The sequence below is a fragment of the Macaca nemestrina genome, chromosome X (genome assembly GCF_043159975.1).
Source record: "Macaca nemestrina isolate mMacNem1 chromosome X, mMacNem.hap1, whole genome shotgun sequence".
Classification (NCBI taxonomy): domain Eukaryota; kingdom Metazoa; phylum Chordata; class Mammalia; order Primates; family Cercopithecidae; genus Macaca; species Macaca nemestrina.
In genome coordinates, this window is record NC_092145.1 from 110,166,556 (window position 1) to 110,182,826 (window position 16,271).

General features: G+C 40.2%; 1 protein-coding gene across 1 annotated transcript in view; it reads left to right on the forward strand.

The window, feature by feature from the left end:
- Window positions 1-16,271, forward strand: part of LOC105493945 (diacylglycerol kinase kappa) — a 107,061-nt gene that overhangs the window by 55,872 nt on the left and 34,918 nt on the right. Inside the window, exons 5-8 of the mRNA XM_011761990.3 lie at window positions 11,463-11,598; window positions 12,352-12,458; window positions 12,767-12,889; window positions 14,795-14,897. Of these exons, the coding sequence (XP_011760292.2) occupies window positions 11,463-11,598; window positions 12,352-12,458; window positions 12,767-12,889; window positions 14,795-14,897 (469 nt within the window). The remainder of the gene's footprint in view (window positions 1-11,462; window positions 11,599-12,351; window positions 12,459-12,766; window positions 12,890-14,794; window positions 14,898-16,271) is intronic.

The window sequence follows — 16,271 nt, forward strand, 5'->3', positions numbered from 1 at the left end:
TCCAAAAGTCTTAACTCATTCCAACATGAATTCTAAAGTCTAAAGTATCATCTAAATATCATTTACATCAGGTATGGGTGAGACAGCCTTGGACAAAATTTCTTTCCAGCTATGAACCTGTGATGTCAAACAAGTTATGTCCTTCCAAAATAGAAATGGTGAACTAGGCATGGGATAGACATTCTCATTCTAAAAGGGAGAAATAGGAAACAAGGAAGGAATGACAGGTCCCAGGCAAGTCCAAAACCTGGCAAGGCAAGCTCCATGAGATCTTAAAGTTGGAGAATAAAGATGGTCTCCAACTTACGATAGTTGGACTCACAACTTTTTGACTTTACAATGGTGCAAAAGCAATACCCATTTAGTAGAAATAGTACTTCAAAATTTTGAATTTTGATCTTTTCCTGAGGTAGTGATAGGCAGTACCATGCTGGGCAGCAGCCACAAGCCACAGTTCCCAGTGAGCCACTCAATCTTGAGGGTAAACAACCCATATCCTACAGTATACTGTGTTGCCAAAGTTTTGGGGGATATTGTACTTTGCGTTTTTGCATCCCATCATGTCTACAAAACATCCATTTTTGACTTAACAATATTTCAAACTTACTGGGTTCATCAGGATGTAACCCCATAGTAAACTGGGAGCATCTGTAATCCTCTAGCTCGATGCTCTGCCTTCCAGACCTATTCGGGTGGCAACATCACCCCCACAGATCAGCAGGGCAGTGCCAATGCTGTGGCTCTCTACAGTGACCCTATTCATGGCATGATTCTCTGTTGGAATAGGTGCAAGCCCGCAGGGCTCTGCTGGACTGTTCCATCCCCACAGCTCTGCTGGGCATTGGTTCCACCCTTTGAAATTGAGGTGGAGACAGCCTTGCCACCTAGAACTGTGCACTTTGGGCCTGTGGTGGGAGTGGCAGCCCTACTGATCTCTGAATCACCTTTGGGATCATTCTTTACTTGTCTTGAAGAAGTTCGCATCCGAATAGTTCTACGGTCCAGTCCTGTAGGGTCTTCCTTTGCTTCGTCCCATTTTCTCAATTTCCTTTAGTCTCAGCTGACAGTGGTTCTGCTACTATAATCCCATCTCTATTCCTGGCTTTTGTAGAGATGGTTAATTAAGTCTGTGATTGACATCCACACTAATCTCCTTATCAAATAGTGGGTCTTTCACACCTTTTCAAAGATATTTTCTCATTTTTTGTAACGTGGACAGACTGAGAATTTTCCAAAATCTCTAAATTCTATGGGTTTTTTGCTTAACAATTCCATCCTCAATTCATTTATCTCCTCTCACATTTTTTATTTTAATAACATTTTATTAACCAAATATATGCACAATATTATAATTTTAACTATAATCAAAATAAAACTGATTAATGAGCTATTTATTTATGTTTCATTTTTAAACATTGTTAATATTAATTTTGATTGACAAATCATAATTACAGATTTATGGAGTAAAATGTGATGTTTTCATATATGTATACAAGGTGGCATGATTAAATCAAGCTAATTAACATATCCATCACCCCGATTACCTATCATTTTTTATGGTGAGATATTTGAAATTTACTCTCTTAATTATTTAAATATACTCTATATAATTCATTGTTATTGACCATAGTTACCCTGCTGCACAATAGATCGCAAAATTCATTCCTTCTGTCTATCTGAAACTTTGTATCCTTTGATCAACATCTCCGCATTCCCTCTTCCTCTCCCTCAACCACCGTTCTATTCTCTACTTCTATGAGTTCAACTTTATCAGATTCCATATATAAATGAGATCACGCAGTATTTGTTTTTCTGTGCTAGCTTATTTCACTTAGTGTAATGCCTTCCAGATTCACCCATGTTGTCACCAATGATAGAATTCCCCTCTTCTTTAATGCTGAATAGCATTCCATTGTGTATATATACCACATTTTATTTATTCATTCATTTGTTGATGGACACTTAAGCTGTTTCCATATCTTGACTATTGTGAATAATGCTGCAATGAACTTGGGAGTGCAAATATCCCTTTGACATATTGATTTCAGTTTCTTTCCACATATACCCAGAAATGGAACTACTGGATCATATGGTTGTTCTATTTTTAGGTTTTCTGAGGAACCCCTATACTATTTTCCATAATGGCTATATTACTTTACACTCCTACAAGCAATGCTTAAGAGTTCCCTATTCTCCACATCCTCTCCAACACTTATTATCTTTCATCTTTTTTTTGTTAAAAAGCCATTCTAACAGGTGTGGTGTGATATCTCAATGTGATTTTAATTTTTCACTTCCTTAATGATTAGTGATATTGAGCATTTTTTTCATGTACCTATTGGCCATTTGTATATCTTCTTTTGAGAAATATCTGTTCAGGTCCCTTGCCATTTTTAATTGGGTTGTTTTCTTGCTATTGAGTTGTTACAGTTCCTTATATATTTTGGATATTATCCCCTTATCAGATGTATGGTTTACAAATATTTTCTTCCACTCTCTGGGTTGTCTTTTCACTTTGTTAATTATTTCCTTTCCTGTATAGAAGATTTTTAGTTTGATGTAATCTCATTTGTCCAGTTTTGCATTTGTTGCCTGTGCTTTGGGGGTCAAAGCCAAAACATCCTTGCCCAGACCAATGTTGGGGAGCTTTTGCCCTCGTGTTATCACAGTAGTTCTACAGTTTCAGATCTTACATTTAAGTCTTTAACCCATTTTGAATTGATTTTTTAATATGGTATAAGGCAGCAGTCTCCAAACTTTTTGGCACCAGGGATTAGTTTCCATGGAAGACAATTTTTCCATGGACTGTGATTGGGGGTTGGTAGGAGGACTTCGGGATGAAACTGTTCCACCTCAGATCATCAGGCATTAGTTAGATTCTCATAAGGAGTGTGTAATCTAGAGCCCTCACATGTGCAATTCACAATAGGGTTCGCACTCCTATGAGAATCTAATGCCACTGCTCATTTGACAGGAAGCAGAGCTCAGGCAGTAATGCTCACTCGCCCACTGGTCACTTCCTACTGTGCAGCCTGGTTCCTAATAGGCCATGGACTGGTACCCATCTGTGGTTCAGGGGTTCAGGACCCCTCATATAAGGGTCTAATTTTGTTCTCCTGTATGTGGCTATCCGGCCAACACCATTTATTGAAAAGACTGTCCTTTCTCCATTTTGTGTTCCTGGCAACTTTGTAAAAAGCTGTCAACTTTTGTCAGTTGACTGTAAATGCATGGATTTATTTCTGGGTTTCCCACCCTGTTTCATTTGCCAATGTGTCTGTTTTTATGCCAGTACCATGCTGTTTTATTTATAATCACTTTACATATGTTTTGAAATCAGCAAGTGTGATACTTCCAGCTTTGTTCTTTTTGCTCAAGATTGTTATGGCTATTCAGGGTCTTTTGTGGTTCCATACAAATTTAAGGATTTTTTTCCATTTGTGTGAAAAATTACATTGGATGATCTTAGAGGAAAGGTGTTCAAAAATGTCATAGAAATTTTGATAGGGATTGCATTGAATCTCTAGATTGCTTTGGGTAGTATGAATATTTTTTACAAAATTAATTCTTCCAGTCCATGAACACAGCATATTTTTCCATTTATTTGTTTTTTTCTTCCATTTTTTAATTGATCTTTTAAAGTTTTCAGTATGCAGGTCTTTTACTTCCTTGATTAAATTTACGCTTAAGTATTTTTTTGTTGTTGTTGCTATTGTAAGTGGGATTGTTTTCTTAATTTTCCTTTCACATAGTTCATTATTGGTACAGGTTGAGCATTGCAAATTTCAAAATCCCAAACCCGAAATGCTCCAAAATCCAAAACGTTTTTAGCACCAAGATGATGCTTAAAAGAAATGCTCACTGGGGCATTTCAGATGTCAGATTTTTGGATTTGGGGTGCTCAACAAGAAAGTATAATGCAAATACTTCAAAATCCAAAAAAATCTGAAATCTGAAACACTTTTTGGTCCCAAGCATTTTGGATAAGAGAGACTCAACCTGCATATAAAATGCTACTGATTTTTGTATGTTGACTTTATATCCTGCAACTTTACTGAATTTGTTTATCAGTTCTAACAGTTTTTTGGTGGAGTCTTTAGGTTTTTAAAAAAGTACATAAGGTCATGTCATCAGCAACTAGAGGCAATTTCACTTGTTTCTTTCCTATTAGCATATCTTTTATTTATTTCTCCTGCCTAATTGCTCTGGTCTTTACATGTAATAATTATCAGAATTATCAGAATTTGAAAAGAAGTGATGAGAGTGGGCATCCTTGTCCCTGATTTTAGAGGAAAAGCTTTCAACATTTTACTATTTAGAATGATACTAGCTATCAGTTTGTCATGTGACTTTTATTATGCTGAGGTGCATTCCCTCTATACCTAATCTGTTGAGAGGTTTTTTTCTTTTTTAAATCATGAAAGGGTCTTGAATTTTGTCAAATGCTTTTTCTGCATCACTGAGATTATCATGTGATTTTAATTCCATTTGTTGATATGGTGAATCACATTTATTGATTTATGTATGTTGCATCATCTTTTTATCTCAGGAATAAATCCCACTTGATCATGGTAAATGATTCTTTCAATGTATTCTTAAATTCAGTTTGCTAATATTTTATTGAGGATTTTTGCATCTGTGTTTGTCAGGGATGTTAGCCTGTAGTTTTCTCTTTTTGTTGTGTCCTTGTCTGGCTTTGTTGTCAATGAGCATCAGAATTATTGGATCACCTCCCTGACACTACGGTTGGATGGGGCCAGGTGTTCTGGTTAATTGCTGGCCTAACAGTTATCCCTTGGCCTGGGGAAGAGTTAGAGCACCCAGGTTGTCTGAAGAAGCTAGCTAGGAATTCAAGCCCAGAAGACCCGTGGACCATGTTTCCTGCAGCATGGTGCTATTGGCTAGCTCCTCTGATGTGGTACTTCCATTGGCAGGAACACAGAGCAGCCACTAAGATCTATACATTGATTACTGTGAGCCCCACCCCATTTTTTGCTTCTAACTGACCCCAGGTGACCTAGCCCTGCTGGTACTACCAATGTTTCCCGTGGGACAAGACAGGAGTGGATTTCCTGTGAAGGGTTCCAAAATGTGAGGAAGTTGAATATCTGCCTTCAACTCTCTTTTCCCACTTAGAAACCATAACTTCAGGGAAATTCTCTGTGGCACTGCACCAGCTTGAGGGGGAAGTGGCACAGTAAAAGAGAACCATTCCTCTTACCATTTGACCCTGGCTTTTCTCAGTTCTGTAGTCCAAGGGGGGAGCCTCAGCCTCACTCCCAAGTTCTGGGATATTCACAATGGTATTCTGGCCTGTGGATAGTTGCCATATGGATTTCTGTAGTGCAGGGAGAGAAGCTGGAGAACTCCTATTCCGCCATCTTGCTGATGTCACTCTCTATCTTACATTTTACTATAAGCAGTCAGGAGGAACCAAATACCCTCAGCTAAATATTGAATTTCATCATCCACAAGTTCTACTTTCCATCAAACACTAGCATACAAACACAATTCAGTCAAGTTCTTTGCCACTTTATAACAACAATCACTTTTTCTTTATTGTCCAGTAACATGTTCTTGGCCGGTCCATATTTTTACCAAAATTCTGTTCATGATTACTGAGGTATACTCTAAGAAGATGGAAGCTTTCTCTACAGTTCTCCTTTTCCCTTTCTGAGCTCTCACCAAAATCTCCTTTAAAATTCTATTCAGAACAATCTAGGCTTTCTTGGCATGTACCTCAAAACTCTTCTAGCCTCTACCCATTACCCAGTTTCAAAGTTGTTCCTATATTTTTAAGTATTTGTTATAGCAGTACTCCTCACTTCTCAGTACCAATTCCTGTCTTGGTCAGTTTGGGCTGCTATAAAAAATTCCACAGACCAGGTGACTTCAAATAGCAAACATTATTTCTTACAATTCTGGAAGCCAGAGAGTCCAAGATCAACCCACTGGCAGACTCAGTGTCTGGTGAAGACCCACTTCCTGGTTCATAGACAATTGTCTTCTTGTGTCTTCATATGGTGGAAAGAGGAGTGAGGTGGGTTTCTGGGGCCTCTTTTATAAGGGTGCTAATCTGATTCATGAAGATGCCAATCTCATGACCTAATCACCTCCCAAAGGCCCCATCTCCTAATACCATCACCTTGAGGGTTGGGATTTCAACATATGATATGAAGGGGGTACACAAGCATTCAGTCCATTGCAAATGAAGAATCTGATCGGAGCAATGGACTGCATGAATGTATTCACCTAAGTATTTTAGAGAGGGTAAAAATCAAACACAAAAACCCAAGAACCACACACTGAAAACTTTAAAGAAGACTCTTTCTTTAGCATTTAGAGATCCGTGGTTTGTGTACATGCCACAGTTTTAAATCTGTCTTCAAAATGGATTTTTAATCTGTGTCAACAAGTAAGAAGACCTATAATGACATACTGTATTAGTTTCCTAAGGCTGCTGTAACAAATTACTGCAAATTTTGTAGCTGAAAGCAACAGAAATTTATTTTCTCAGAGTCCTAGAGCCTAGAAGTCTGAAATCAACACGTCAACAGGGCCATGATATCTCTGTAAGATTTAGGGGAGCTTTTTTTTTTTTTTTTTTTTTTTTTTTGGTGTCTTCCTAGCTTCTGGTGGTTGCTGGTAATTCTTGGTGTTCTTTAGTTTTCTGCCACATCACTCCAATCTCTGCCTTCGTCATCACCTAGTATTCTCCCCTGTGCCTGTTCCCTCTGTATCTTCACATGGTGTTCTCCTCTCTGTATGTATCTAAGTTCAAATTTCTTTTTTTATAAAGATAGTAGTCATTGGATTGAGGCCACCATAATATAGTATGATCTCATCTTAAATTTGTTATATCCTCAAAGACCCTACTTCCATATAGAATCACAGTCACAGATAGTGGACATTAGGACTTGAACATATCCCTTGGGGGGACACAATTCAATCCACAAGATTCACCCCTTATTCCCCCCAAATTCATGTCCTTCCAATGTGCAAAATACATTCACTGTCATCTCAACATCCTCAAAAGCCGTAGCACATTCCAGCATTAAATCTAAGTCCAAAATATCATTTTGTAAATAATCTAAATCAGGTATGAGTGAGACTCTGTGTATGGTCCATCCTGGGCAATATTCCTCTCCGTCTGTGGACCTGTGAAACCAAGAAAGCAAGCTATATGCTTCCAAAATACAATGTTGGGGCAGGCGTAGGACAGATATTCCCATTTTGAAAGGGATAAAATGGAAGGAATAAAATGGTTGCAGGTCTAAAAAAATTGGCAACTCACCAGGGCAAATTCCATCAGGTTTTCCAGGCCTGAGAATAATTCTCTGTGGCTAGGTGTTCTGTTCTTTGACCCTACCCACTTAGCTCACTGGAGTGTCAATCCCCCCACAATCCCCTGCATAACCAAGGAGGTAGCCCCACCTTCTGGAACCCAGGAGACAACTCCACCCTCTGGAACCGAGGAGACAGTGCCCCTGCCCCTTGGGCCCACATGCTTTGGGCCTATAATGGCAATAGCAGCGTCTCTGACCTCTGAGCCTCTCTCGGCAACCTTGCTGGCCTCTGAGCTACCCCTGGAAGTCATTCTTCCATTTTCTTGAAGGATAACACATGTTCACAGCTGAGTCGCTTTATCAGTGTGTTTCATGCCTATAAAGTCTGACAACCTTCCTTCATTTTATCCCATATCTGTCCCCTTCAGTCCAAGTTCAGTCCAATCTGACAGTGTTCTGCTGAAATGGTTAATCAGAGCCAGGTGTCCCACATCTCATCTCTCCAGCAAAAGTTTGTCCAGACACACCCTTGGTGTTCTCTGCAGGGCACACTTTCTTGTGTTTTGCAATATGGATAAGCTGAGAATTTTCTAAATCTTCTAGTTCTGGTGACTTTTTGCTTGATAGTTCTGTTATGGACTCCATTGTGTGCCCTCCACCCGAATTAACATGTTGATGCCCTAACCCCTAATGTGACTTTGGAGATAGGACATTTAGGAGGCAAATAAGGTTAAATGTGGCCATAGGGTGGAGACCTAATCCAATAGGATTGGTGGCCTTATAATAAGAGGAAAAGAAATAGATATTCTCTCTCTCTTTCTCTCTCTCTCTTTCTTCTCTCTCTCTCTTTCCCTACATGCACACATTGAGGAAAAACCACAAGAGTACACAGTGAGAAGGTGGCCTTCTACAAGCCAGAAAGGAAGCCCTCACCAAAAACTGAACTGATTGATACCTTGATCTTGGACTTTCCAGCTGTAAACTGTGAGAAAATAGATTTCTGTTTTTAAGCCATTCAGTCTATGGTATTTTTTTATGACAGCCTGAGTAGACTAACACAATTTCTTTCCTCAATGTATCACTTCCCTGTCACATACTACTATAAACAGCAAAGAGAAACCAAGATGCACCTCTTATACTTTGCTTGGAAATATCCTCAGTCAAATATTCAAGTTTATTGCTCATAAAGTCTACTTTCCACCCAACAGTAGGACAAAATCAGTCATGTTCTCTGCTACCTTATAAAAGTATTACCTTTCCTTTAGTTTCCAATACATTCCACATATTCACATAAGGCCTCACCAGAAACACCTTTAATGTTCATATTTTTAGAAACACTTGGTTCAAGGCAATCTAGGCTTTTTCTAGCATGTGTCTCAAAATTCTTCTAGGCTTTACCCATTACCCAGTTCCAAAGCCACTTGCACATTTTTAGGTATTTGTTACAGCAGCACCCCACTTCCCAGTACCAAAATCTGTATTAGTTTCCTAGGGCTGCCATAATAAAATAACTACAAACTGGATGACTTAAAACCAACAGTAATTTACTGTCTCACAGTTTTAGAGTCTAGAAGTCCCAAATTAAGGTATCTGCAGAGCCATGCTTTTTCCAGTGACCCTAGGGGAGGATCCTTCTTTGCCTCCTCCTAGCTTCTGGTGATAGCAGGCAAACTTTGGCATTTTTTGGCTTGCAGATGCATCACTCCAATCTCTGCCTTCATTGTCACCTGGTGTTCTCCCCTGTGTCTGTGTGCTCTGTATCTTCACAAGGTGTTCTCCTCTTTGTGTGTGTGTGTCTGTGTCCAAATTCCTCTTTTTTTATAAGGATACCAGTCATTGGATTAGGGCCCATTCTAATCCAATATGGCCTCATCTTAACTTGATTATATCTGTTAAACCTCTATTTCCAAGTAAGGTCACATTCATAGATGCCAAGGGTTAGGACTTGAACACATTTCTGAGGGGACACAGTTCAATCACCACAAATACTCATCCAGGGTGGGAAGCATCAACGTTTCCTTACAGAATAGGATGTACACAAGGAATATGAATTCCATTACCTCAATTGCGGAACCTAAGCAATGTCCATTTTACATATTCCTATGTATTCTGTAGGCAATTCGGACCATGAAATTTAATATTATACCCAGGCAGAGCTCTGAATTTCTTCCACGCAGTCCTGTGAAAGCTTGCACATTCTAGAAGAGCTCACTTGTCACTCTAGACAGGAATGATTTTAGAATTTGTTTCCTCCAGTAGACTATAAATTCCTTGATGGAAACAGCTACGGTTTATTCATCTCTGCATCTCCAGTGCCTCCCATGGTAGATGATACATAATAGGTTCTTAGTAATTATTGAAGGAGAGGAGACTGGGAGTAAAAAAAAGAAGATGCTTGTAGAATTACAATCTAGTGACTTGGGGAGTAGAAAGGTTCTAGGAGCTCAAAGTGCCAAAGCCAAGAGTATGTCACTTCCTCAGGACTCTCCATCTTCTATTCTAATCACCCTAGAGCTTTCCAGTGCCTTAATATACAATAAACATTACAATCACAAAGCAATCCCAGAACATGTGAGCCTTTAGTTCATCAAAATAGCTTTCCCTTCCAGAAGGTTCCAGGTCAAATCAACAGTAGCTTAGCACATAACCAGCATGCCAGAAGTGGGAAGGAGTGATCAGAGAGGGCTATGTGTAGGCTATGTCTTGGATAACTAATTCCTGTAAATTGATCAAGAATGAATACTTAATGTGCTAGAGCTCTCAATAGCTTTCTCTCTTTCTCTCTCTCTCTCTCTCTCTCTCTCTCCCTCCCCACTGTCAACTGATGTCAGGAAGAAAATATAGTTCTTTTTAAAGTCTTGTCATGCCTTTATACACCCAACTCATTATAATGTCAAGAATGAAAAGCTCTTTGTACGCCTATGTCTAAACTTCAGGGGAAGGCAGAGAAGGAGAAAATCAGACATTAACAGGAATTAGTGAAAAGGTGTAAGAGTCCTTGGAGTTTTTTTTTTTTTTTGGTGCTCACCCTTCCCTTCTTTCAATCTCAGAACTGTTGCTGGAATACCCTGTGCCTTCCCTACAGTCATGAAAGTCAGACTGTGATATACAAATGCAGCATTTAACAAAAAATGTTAAGGCATGTTAACAAAAAATGTCAAACTCAGTACCATGAAAGAGGACACCAAAAAGGATGCCACTCCATGTGGGCAGGGGTTGTGTCTTGTTCACTATATCTCAAATGCTTTGAAAAGTGCCGAACACAAAGTATTTACTCAGTAAATATTTGTTTAATGGATTATTGAATGAATTAAGCTGATTAATCAGGAAACTGCTATAGGCAGTCAGAGCGTGGTATTCCTAAAAGAATACTCAAGGGATTCCTAAAAGAATCCCCTGAGATGAAACTGTTGTCCAGGTAAAGCAATGCTCTGCTCACCTGGCAGCCAGGAAGGGAAGTGTATACCTCCAGAAGGTAGTTAAAGCCTTATAGAATATTCCTTAGCCCAGAGTCAGAGCCTTATCTCCTGTCTTTATTCCCTGGCTAGAACATTTGGATATCACTGAATTTCCAACTTAATGCCTCCTTTTGCTTACTACTTAAAGAGAACCAAGGCCAAGGCTAACAGAACACATTTTTGCTTGAACTAAGCCAATAGAGTGAATGGCCAAGCAATATAAAGATCATTACTCCTGGCCGGGCACGGTGGCTTGCGCTTGTAATCCCAGCACTTTGGGAGGCCGAGGCAGGCGGATCATGAGGTCAAGAGATGGAGACCATCCTGGCCAATATGGTGAAACCCTGTCTCTACCAAAAATACAAAAATTAGCTGGGCGTGGTGGTGCACGCCTGTAGTCCCAGCTACTCGGGAGGCTGAGGCAGGAGAATCACTTGAATCCAGGAGGCAGAAGTTGCAGTGAGCCACTGCACTTCAGCTTCTATTCCAGGATCTGCCCCTCTATTATTTTCTTTTTGAAAATGACTGGCAAAACAAACAAAAACACACAAAAAAAATCCCAGGTCCCTGGTATTGGCTCCAGCTTTCAGTCTTCCTCTTCACACGCTCTGACACCTATACAGTAGGCCATTTTAGACTTAGCAGCAGATTTTCAGGCCCTCTTTAATCCTTCTCTGTGATTCATCCTCTATTCTCTCTTCTCTTTTGTTTATTTTAGATACCTGCAGCAGAAAATAACCCTTTTCTTGTTGGAATGCACTATTGGTACTCCAGCTACAGCCACCGGACTCAGCACTGCAATGTTTGTCGAGAGAGCATTCCTGCCTTATCCAGAGATGCCATCATCTGTGAAGGTACCTTTCTGATTCCTTTAGGAAGTGAAGCTCAGTGGGTAGATATAGGAACTCATGTGGCTTTAGTATCATTAACTCACATTAGGTCACTGACTCTGGTGTGAGGTTAACCCTGACTGAGGAAAGAAAAAGGGAGGAAACTATCATGAGGGGGATGAAAATAGAGGGATGAGTATGGGGGAATAGGACTATATTATCACAAGTGTTAAAAAGACAGAAATCACCTCATTCTTACCATCAATTTTCATTCAAGCTGGATAGTAAAAAGATTAGCCAGTAAGAATAAAAAGGAACTGGATTCTATTGGAAATAGGTTTTTGGAGGTACGTTAGAACTATAGGCCGGGCGCGGTGGCTCAAGCCTGTAATCCCAGCACTTTGGGAGGCCGAGACGGGCGGATCACAAGGTCAGGAGATCGAGACCAGCCTGGCTAACACGGTGAAACCCTGTCTCTACTAAAAAATACAAAAACCTAGCCGGGCGAGGTGGCGGGCGCCTGTAGTCCCAGCTACTCAGGAGGCTGAGGCAGGAGAATGGCGTGAACCCGGGAGGCGGAGCTTGCAGTGAGCTGAGATCCGGCCACTGCACTCCAGGCTGGGCGACAAAGCAAGACTCTGTCTCAACAAAAAAAAAAAAAAAAAGAACTATATAGAATGCATCTGTGTTCTAACTTTCACAGCAGCTTAGGGAAGGGAATTAGAGTCCTCACTGTTACCAGATTCACACCCATCTTTTTTCTTCTTCTTCTCACAGTGTGCAAAGTGAAATCTCACAGATTATGTGCTTTGAGAGCAAGCAAAGACTGCAAGTGGAATACATTGTCTATCACTGATGACCTCCTCCTGCCTGCAGATGAAGTAGTAAGTACCAGCCATGTCTTCCCACATTCTGCCTCTCCCATCTCCCCTTCAACCAGGATACACAGGGGAAGGAAGACTTCTTCCTAACTCCAGATAAGCAAAGTCCCAGGCTCACAATCCAACTTATCTGGAAGAATGAACCTCCCTCTTGTCATTGTTCACTAGCATTGGAGTAGGGAGGGCAGGACTATGAAGAGCCTGGGTCATTTACCTAATGTCCTCCATGGAGTAGTACAATTATTCCAATTGGCCCTTCCTCTCCTTATATCTCTAACTTCTACCTCCTGTGTCTTTTTACCTTTCTGCAGAACATGCCCCATCAGTGGGTAGAAGGAAACATGCCTGTTAGCTCTCAGTGTGCAGTATGTCATGAGAGCTGTGGCAGTTATCAAAGACTTCAAGACTTCCGCTGCCTGTGGTGTAATTCTACGGTAAGACTCTTCTCATCTTCTTGATATTTAGAGAACTTAACTCCTGGCGAAGGGGTGGATTAGAGCTCGACCATGTATACACATAGATAGAAACCTAAGAAACCCTTATCTCAAAACAGGTTAAACAGATTCCATAGTATAAAGCTTAGTATCCTGCCTTTCCAGATCTGGCTATGGAGCCTTTGGGAGAAAGATTTAAGATCATCTTTGTTGCTTCTTAGTTGGTGAGGCCTACTAACAAATGGGAAAAGCTGAACTCTCTAATGGCAGTATGGGCAATTAAAAAATAAGTTCTGAGTCTGCCTTTGAGAAACCTTCTCCCTTTCTCATTCACTATTTCCTAGGAACTTGTAACCTTTATTAATTAAAAATAGTTGATAATATTAACACATTATTATTGCCACTATATACTGAGTGCTTAATATACATGATCTCATTTAGTCCTTCCAATAAGCCTAAACCGGGCCTCATTTGTTCCCATTTTACAGATGAGGAAAGTGAGGGTCAGAAACGTGAAGTGATTTGTCCAAGGTCATTCAGCCAGTAAGCAAGAGTCTTGATTCATACATAATGCTGCAAAGACTATGCTGTTTTTGTTTTGTTTTGTTTTTTGTTTTTGAGACAGAGTCTCACTATGTTGCCCAGGCTGGAGTGCAGTAGCACAATCACAGTTCACTGCAGCCTCAAACTCCTGGGCTTATGTGAGGTGGGCTCCTCTCACCTCAGCCTCCTCAGAGTAGCCGGTACTACAGGCACATGCCACCATGCCCAGCTAAATTTTTAATTTTTAAGTCTTGCTATGTTGCCCAGGCTGGTCTCAAACTCCTGGACTCAAGCGATCCTCCCACCTTTGCCTCCCAAAGTGCTGGGCTTACAAGCATAAGCCACCATTCCCAGCTGACCACACTCTTAACTACAACACTACCATGCCTCTAAACCAGTGGTCCTGTCCTCAACTGGGGGTAATTTAGCTCCCCAGGAGACATTTGTCAATGCGTGGAGACATTTTTTATTTTTGCAACTCAGGGTGGAGGGAAGTGCTACTGACATGTAGTGGGTAGAGGCGTGGGATTCTGCTGAACCTCCTACAATGCACAGGTCAGCCTCTCATAACAAAGAACTACCTGGCTCAAAATATCAGTAATGCTGAAGTTGAGAGACACTGATCTCGATTTCTAGCATTTTAGATGCTTCTCTAAAACTGAGTTTTCTAGACAAGAAGAAATTGAAGTATGAGCTTCTTCTTAGAAGACTCCGGTTGTCCTCTGTTTTTTTTTTTTTTTCTTTTTTTTTTTCAATGGCTTTTGAATAACCAGGCCAGGTTCATGCCCCCTAGAAACTGTGTAATTTTCCAGGAAGTGGCACTTGAAGATGTCAGAAATCTGGAAAGAATGGCCACTTGTGGAAAAGACAGCAAAGTCTCAGCTGTCACTTCCCAGCTGTTTGACCTTAAGCAAAACCCTTGACCTCTCTGAGCTTTGGTATCCTCATTTTTAAAATGAATTCAATAATGTCTTTTCTACCTCACACACCTGTTGTTATAAGGATTGAAGTGTAATATTGGATTATTAGTATTAACTCTTTTATACTGCATGTAAATTCCCCATTCTGTAGGCCACTAAGGTTGTACCTTAGGACTGGTGATTTCTCAGTGCCTGTAGGTGGGTATCTTCTGAAAGCTACCTTTGAAAGGATCAGAGTTCTGAGGCCACACTGAGGGACAGTGTAGGCTCAGAGTAGAATGGGGGTGTTCAGGTGAGTTAGGGATATATGTATGGCACCAAATCTCAGTAAGGGAGATTAAATACTAAGGATCTAAATCTTGGTATTGGAACTCAAGACTGATCAATGGTATCCTTTCTCTCCCCCTCCTTTTTTTTCTCTGCTCTTCTCTTGTCGTTTCAGGTGCATGATGACTGTAGGAGACGGTTTTCCAAGGAATGTTGCTTCGGAAGCCATCGCTCATCAGTCATTCCTCCCACGGCTCTAAGCGACCCCAAAGGCGATGGTGAGTAGTTAAATCTTAGCCTCAGAAGCACATTGGGGATGGAGGGAAGGTGCAAAGGCTGGGAAGAAGGACTGCAATTAAATTATTCTCCTCAAACCGTCAAACATTTTTGGGAAGTAGGAATGTGCTTGTGTATATAGATAGCTCCTGATTCTCTTACCTTTGGGGTTGTGAATGTTGTTCTTTCTGATGTATATGTATGTGGGCACGTTCTCTGTAGCTCGGTCACAATTGTTTCTGATCAGAATTGATTCAGCTTTTTCATGATTTCCAAACACTGGATAAGTCATGAAATAAGTTCGTGTCCAGGTGGTCAAGGAAGAACTTCATGAAGGCCAGGTTATTTTACTTTTAAAATGGAAACTAACACCAATGTTGTTCCTAAATATGAAACTAACATGATCATTACCCCAACACTCTTCATTGATGCTTTGTCAATTCCTGGACACTAGTAATTTATTAAGAACTCTATTCTCAAGGTGTCTGAAGGCTACAGAAAGATCTAAGACATGGGCATTGCCAGAGCTATTGATTATTGTGGATTCGGGCTATTGATATAATACAACAATTAACAATTTAATGTGTCATATGCTAAGTGCCAAGGGAATGGTAGAGACATTTGGAAATGAGAAAACCTTAGGAATGTTAACCATTTAGAGGAGGTTGAGCAGAAAGGAGGTAGTAATGAAATCAATGCAGCAAGAATAAACTTTGTATAGAGTCTTCTATCAAGAGGTCTAGCAATGTTAGAACAAAAAAAGCAAGAGCCAAGAGGAAGGGTATTTTGTACAGTTTTTGTGTTTGTTTAAGAATAAGTAATACATGGAGGTATCATGATGTAAGGAAAAAAACAAGAGCCAGGCAATTATGAGCTTTAGTTACTTACTAGATATGTGATGTTGGGTTAGTCACTTACATTCTCTGAGCTTTGCTTTCCCCAACTGTAAATGGGAATGAAGCTATCTATTGTGAGGATAGATGATAATATGTGAAGGGCCTAAGTATCTAAAAACATAACCTCAATGGACCACAAAATTAAATCCCTTGACTTCTTGGGCAACTAAATACCTAGTCTCCTAGCCTAATAAAAAGTGCAGGCCCCACAGGGATGATTCACTCTTTGGCACTTGCCTTTTGAATTCACCTCTCCTTGCCTACTTTTTCTTCGCTTTTTCTGAGAGACTCTCCTTTTTGCCATTGACTTGTTCATTTGCTTCTCCCATTACTCATTATTAAAGAGTGGGAGCTGTCAAGATCAAAATCACATATCACAGCTTAAAAGACCTAACCTATTTTACTAACACTAAGAAATTTAGAAATCTAATATACTTACCACTGACATGCTACTATTTCACTAAGCCAGAGAAGAGATAC